Source organism: Zingiber officinale, chromosome 9B, assembly GCF_018446385.1.
Source record: "Zingiber officinale cultivar Zhangliang chromosome 9B, Zo_v1.1, whole genome shotgun sequence".
NCBI classification, from domain to species: Eukaryota; Viridiplantae; Streptophyta; class Magnoliopsida; order Zingiberales; family Zingiberaceae; genus Zingiber; species Zingiber officinale.
The window spans coordinates 97,105,695-97,111,694 of NC_056003.1; the positions used below are offsets into that span (position 1 = coordinate 97,105,695).

The following is a 6,000-nucleotide window of genomic DNA, read 5'->3' on the forward strand; positions in this document are numbered from 1 at the left end:
CTACCAATATTATGGAGTCAACCATACCAAGGAAATTCATGAAAAGCTAACTAGTTGTAGATTCTAAATTATATTCAAATGCTTAAGTATAGCTGTTAAGAAGTATTAGTATTTAATAGAATTATGGTGTAACAAGTTCAGTCATGCATTGATATTTCAGTTTAGGATTGTATCCAACATTCTATGCATATCCATGTTAATATTTCAGTTTAGGATTATTGTGACATTTTTGTACTCAGTATGAGATACTTTCCGGTGCTTTATCAAATTTGTCTCAATTTTCAATGTAATTTGAGGGTTTGTTTTGTTATTGCATCAGTTACGAATAAATAAGTTTATATATATAACCACAATAGAATGTTGCTTAAAGTTGCAATTTCGGATTTCATTGCTGCAGATAACACAGTGGCCAAAAACTATAATACTTGATTGAAATTCTAGACAACAGCAGTCACACCTGAGATGACTTTAAATAAAAGACATATTTAGAGAACATAAAACAAAACAGTTGTTTCAAATATGGCAAATAAAGCAAACAAATACCAAGGAAAAACGAATTATGTGGCAGAAGCTTACATTTGCTCTAATTTTCCATTGTTTACAAAATATCCATTATGTTTTGTTGACATTTTGTTTACTTGAAAGTATTCATCCTGCAAAAAATAGCATATTCAATATAATCTTTCAATGTTAAACCAGCAAAAAGAAGAAAACAGAATTAAAGGCATCATTAATCAAATGCAAGATGGAAGACAATCTTTGATGCACCTTCTGATCCAGAACTTAAAAGGAACAAGCAATGCATACAAAAACAACTTGGCTGGCAGACGGTAGGTAGGTGCTAGCTTATTTCTGCTCAGGATATATGCTGCCAGTCAGGGCCTCCTAATAAATGGAAAGACAAACATGACTTGAAATATGCATAGCTTATCATTAAATGTCAATCTCAAGAAATGTTTCTGAAATCGACAAGCTGTAGTTGTGGGCTAAAGTTGCTGCCCATGTTCATTGTACCATTGAAGCCATTGTCACTTAGCAATCTATCAAGGTGTCAAAGTTTCAGCATTAGGTGCCATTCAGTCAAGTATCCTCTGCTTTCACATCAAATAAAAACTCGCAAATGAGTACTCACACTTGTTGCAATTGAGGCAAGCTGAATAGCTCGGCCAGAACTTGAACTATTAACAAAACTAGATTATTTTAGTAAAAAAATCAGTAATGAAGAAGCAAAATCAAATAAAGAAAATTATTCGAGAAACTTGAGCATATGTCAAATATTACCATTGAGAAAAATGAATCCTTCTACCTGGTAGCATTTCCTTCAATAATTTCTCTCATAAATTTCATCACATAAAATCCACATTGTTTCACATCAGGTTGACAAGGACCCTATGTTAACAAAAAAAATTATCAACGAATAATGCACATATAACTATTTTTTAATTAATCACAAGTAGACATATATGTGTATATATAATATAGAAACCTTTGGCAAAGAAATACATGTGCGCACTATAGTTTTTTCTGGATCAGTGTTCATACTATTAGTTCAAGCGAACAAACAGAAAGCACAGATGGATATACTTGAGCACAGAGAAGTTGTTAGTCATCCAAGAGGGTCTTCAACATTTATGAAGTGAAACTACAAACCATGTATCAACCATATATTTGTTAAGTCAGCACAATATTTGTGTTCGGTAGGTATTTGGACAAAAACTAACAAAAGAACAATATGATTTGATGATGATGATTGCTTCTCAGTTCTCTTATCTATTGATCTTTTTTACATTATTTCTAAAAAGTTGCCCAATTTCCATTAGGGTTCTTGAATCATTAGCTTAGGATTGATAATAAATAAATAAACACTGCTTAAAGCTAATCTTTTTATGCTATACTCACCTCCCAACTCATGATTCTTCCGTTTCTCTTGCAGCTCATAGACCAGATCCACAATTCTTTTTTGCTCGGGAGTGCTGAATACTCCAGCATGTAGCTCGAGGACATTGAGGATATTAACGATCTTGTCATTAGCCCTCTCCAGGCATATGAAATCCTTCTTCCTGACAACATTCCTAAAGTGTATTTCTTCCCTCTTCTCCCTTGAAAATCCTGTCTCCTTCTTTGCAATCTCCCTTTTAACTCTTGTTGCTCCCTCAATCGAAGTTCTCCCTGACTCCTCCGTCTTTTCCTCCTGCGCCGCAGCCTCCTTGAGCTTGTCTTTTTGAGCCATGTCGGCCCAAGACATCCAGATTTGAGGGGACTCTGGCGAAGACGTCAGATCCGGGTCCTACCCAGTTGGTTGGGCATCGGGAAAGGAGGCAGCAAAGCTAGCAGAGGCATATGACGCCTGATCCTCCGTGGAAGTGGACCCGGAGGCATCCGCGTTAGCTTCGGTAGCAAACCGAAAGAAGAGCACCACCCCAACGAACTAAGTAATCTAGCATTCTTCCAAAGGGACAGGGATCAACAAATTAAGAACCGAGAAAGGAAATGTGATACTTGGGCGAAGGGAGTCGATGCGGCTTCGGACAATGGCGGAGCAGCAGTCGCAGAGGGATCGGGTGAGGAAGTGGAAGCCAATTGGTGAGGAACTCGGCTACGATCTCCAAGTCTTTTGGATCGAACTGTTGGAGGAATAAATCGTCGTCCTCCATGAGCAGCTGTCTTCTTCGTTCAACATGACGAATAGGTTATGAATCGACGGAGGAGTGCCACCTTTGGCGAAGGAGCAGCAGTGGAAGGTCAAAGGGCCTCGTCGAGCTCAGAACCCAGCTCACTAGGGAGAGAGGAGAGCACACAGTAGTGGATGGCGTGAAGAGATTATATGAGGAGAGGGAAAGAAAAATGGCTTAGAGATCGAGAATACGAAGGGGAAAATAGGGTGCCGAAAAAATTTGCAGAGATAGGGAAAGCAAAATTGTGAGAGGGAAAATGACGGAACAAATAAAGTCAAAGATAACGGTTTTATCAAAACTGTTGTCGTAGCCCCTAAAACAGCGCTTAAAAACAACGGTTTTAGATAACCGTTGCAAAATGTGTTGTTGATTTTAAAAAAAAATTACTCAACGACAACGGTTTTCACAAACCTGTTGTCTTTTGTATTTTATGGGAGCTCAAAGACAATGGTTTTTTCTAAAACCGTTGTCTTTTACCAAATTTACTACAGTTTCATCTAAAACTGTTGTCTTTGTGGTGTTGTCGTTTAACATTTTTGTTGTAGTGATCCTACATTAAGAAAAAACCGGCAACGATCTTTGGAAGATACAAATAGAGTAAAGAAGTCTATATTTTTTTAGTTATATTGGCCAAATTTAAAGTTGAGAACAATTTAGATGTGATGCACATTGAAAAAATCATTTATGATGCTTTGGTTGGCACATTATTTAATATAGATGGAAAGTCAAAGGATACATTTAAAGCAAGGTTAGACTTGCATGATATGGGGATTAGAAGTGAATTACATTTAAAGAAAGTTGGAGATAAATTTAGTAAACCATATGCAAATTTCACGCTGACATTGGAAGAAAGACGTGCATTTCATCAATTTTAAAATTTGTGAAGTTTCTTGATGGATATGCTACTAATATATCTAGATATGTGAATGTAGATGATGGAAATTTACATGGATTAAAATCACATGATTGTCATGTCTTGTTGCAAAGAATACTTCCATCTACTGTACGTAAATTCACTACAACAAAAACCCTCATAGACATCGATTTTCCACCGATGTCTATTACATTTTCGACCGATGTCTATGAAGGCAATGTAAAAGGTCTGCCATTTTAGACATCGGGTTAAAACCGGTGTAGTATCACTTAACGACATCGGGTGTAAAATCGATGTAATATTATATGTTAATAACACCAGTTTTGGCAGCGGTATACGACCGATGTAATATTAGTTAATGACACCGGTTTTACAGTGGTGGAAAACCAATGTAATATCAGTATTGTTTAACGACACAAATTCGATTTCCGAAATAGTGAAAAACCAATATTATCACCAGGCAAATCATAAAATTAAGTTAATATTATTAATTCACTAAGAAAATCACAAATAAAAATGCACCGATGTATCTAAACACACCAAGTCAATATCTATATAACCAACACATAAATATTCTTTTTACAACATAAAAAGATAATAGATATTGTGCACATTAAGTCAGTATCCACAAATTACACATAACTATTCTTCCTGAGGGTGACAACTGATTAGTGATTCTTTGTAAAGGAGGCTTCCATCTTAAAGGAGCCACTGGAGGCTTTGGGAACTTTGCAACATCCTTCTTGGTTGTCCTCTCACCATTTAATTGATTCTCCAGTTCTCTTACCTAATAAAATAAAACAAAATAATCTGTTATAAGGCATCTTAAAGGGTACCATGCCATTTGGTTAAACTCACACCTTTGGTTCATCAGGAGGATCATATTGGCCAATCCAGTCCTATGGCCAATCAACAAGATGTGGCATTAAGATTAGACAATGCATGAATATAAAAGAAAAGTTTAACTTACCACAGCAGGAATATCAAGTCCACGAGCAGCAACATCAGTGCAGAGCAGTATATACCCTTTTCGGCTTTGCAGAACTCAAAAAATCTAATAGTTCGTTTCTGCTGCTTCTGCTTTCCATGGATATCGAGAAAATCGACATGAATGTATCTGAGAAGCTCAGAATGGTACTTGATCGAATTGCATGAGGAGAAGAAGACCACTATCTTCTTCGAAAGGTTCCTCTTAAGAAAAGCATACAAGACCAGAAACCTTTTATTTCTAGGCACGACACAATAGCCCTGCTGCAACCCTTCGACGGTCACCTGAGAAAGATGAATTCGTGTCAACCTTGCTATTGACGAAACAACCGAGTAAAAACAATGATAAAATAAATCTGGAGATTACCTTCGACCTTCCATCATCAACACCTACATATACAGGCTTTTTCCTTAAATGACAAGTTCGCAAAATCCTCAACCTGCAATTTTTTTTATAAGTTAAAGAAAATGAAAACCCAAAATGATTATGAATAGTAGTTAGAAAGAAATAGAAACCTGCTTAGTTTGGGTAGCTGTAAATAGAGCAGTTTGCCTTGTCTGCGTATTAGGGAGTGAATGTGATAATTATAAAACACGATGCCGACTTTGCAACACTCTTGTAATAACTATAAACCGAAGGGAACTAAATAGCATACCTTTGGCAGCCGCTTAAATATTTGCTCCATGTCTTCCTCAAAGTTAGCCTCCAATATTCGGTCGGCTTCATCGATTATAAGAAACTACATTTGGTGCACCAACACCCAAAATTAGTATCTCAATATCAAACAAAGGAACATATGAAAATAATTATTGATCTCATGGTTAGGATTAAACATGCTAGCAAATAATAATTAGCATGGATATGCGATAAGATGAAACACGCAACTAGTTGGAGAACATAAGTAGAGCTCATTAAAGCAAAAAAGAAAAGAAACAACAGATCATTTAGTAAAAGGAAATCAATGAGTACTGAGGGCATTCAATGGAAAGATATACAATTTCAGTATGCAACCACTTCAAACTACATCCAGTCACCTCCACTTTGCCATTCTAGTATCTTTCTCAATATGGCTAGCATGCTATGTTGTGCTTAGTTACATTCAATTTCTAAAAACAAATTTCAATAGAACAATGATAAATGAGATTTTCAAAAAACTTTGCTGCATAAAAATACAATACCAGAGTTCTGTGTGCTAAAAGAAAGAACAATTCCTCAATCCAATAGTCAACGGTTAAGGTATTGTTTAAATCAGTTCCTCACTACTTTTTCTGCTATCATTCCATATAATTGCATAATTTATCAAAACATAAATGACCAGGAACCAAAACACTGAAAACAAGAATAAGCCAATAATTTAGATACATGGGATCAAATGCTTTACAAAAAAAACCATTTATCATAATTTTACTTATTTGCTCAGCTTTTTTGATCTACAAATTTGAAATAATCTGTTATACGACAAC

At 35.9% G+C, this 6,000-nt stretch overlaps 1 protein-coding gene across 1 annotated transcript; it reads right to left on the bottom strand.

The window, feature by feature from the left end:
• Positions 1–4,515: 4,515 nt before the first annotated feature.
• Positions 4,516–5,271, bottom strand: LOC122023202 (DEAD-box ATP-dependent RNA helicase 27-like). The gene is made up of 4 exons (XM_042581282.1): positions 5,193–5,271; positions 5,053–5,094; positions 4,904–4,976; positions 4,516–4,821 (listed from the first exon to the last, which is right to left on the bottom strand). Exons 1-4 carry the CDS (start codon positions 5,261–5,263, stop codon positions 4,516–4,518), a joined length of 492 nt encoding a protein of 163 aa, XP_042437216.1. The 5' UTR covers positions 5,264–5,271.
• Between the last annotated feature and the right edge of the window lie 729 nt (positions 5,272–6,000).

Excerpts from the sequence above, each read along its gene's own strand:
- LOC122023202 (XM_042581282.1), bottom strand. The coding sequence starts at position 5,263 with ATGAAGCCGACCGAATATTGGAGGCTAACTTTGAGGAAGACATGGAGC. Across the intron at positions 5,095-5,192 it reads TATTTAAGCGGCTGCCAAAG|ACAAGGCAAACTGCTCTATT; the intron begins GTATGCTATTTA and ends CCTAATACGCAG. Across the intron at positions 4,822-4,903 it reads TTGATGATGGAAGGTCGAAG|GTGACCGTCGAAGGGTTGCA; the intron begins GTAATCTCCAGA and ends CATCTTTCTCAG.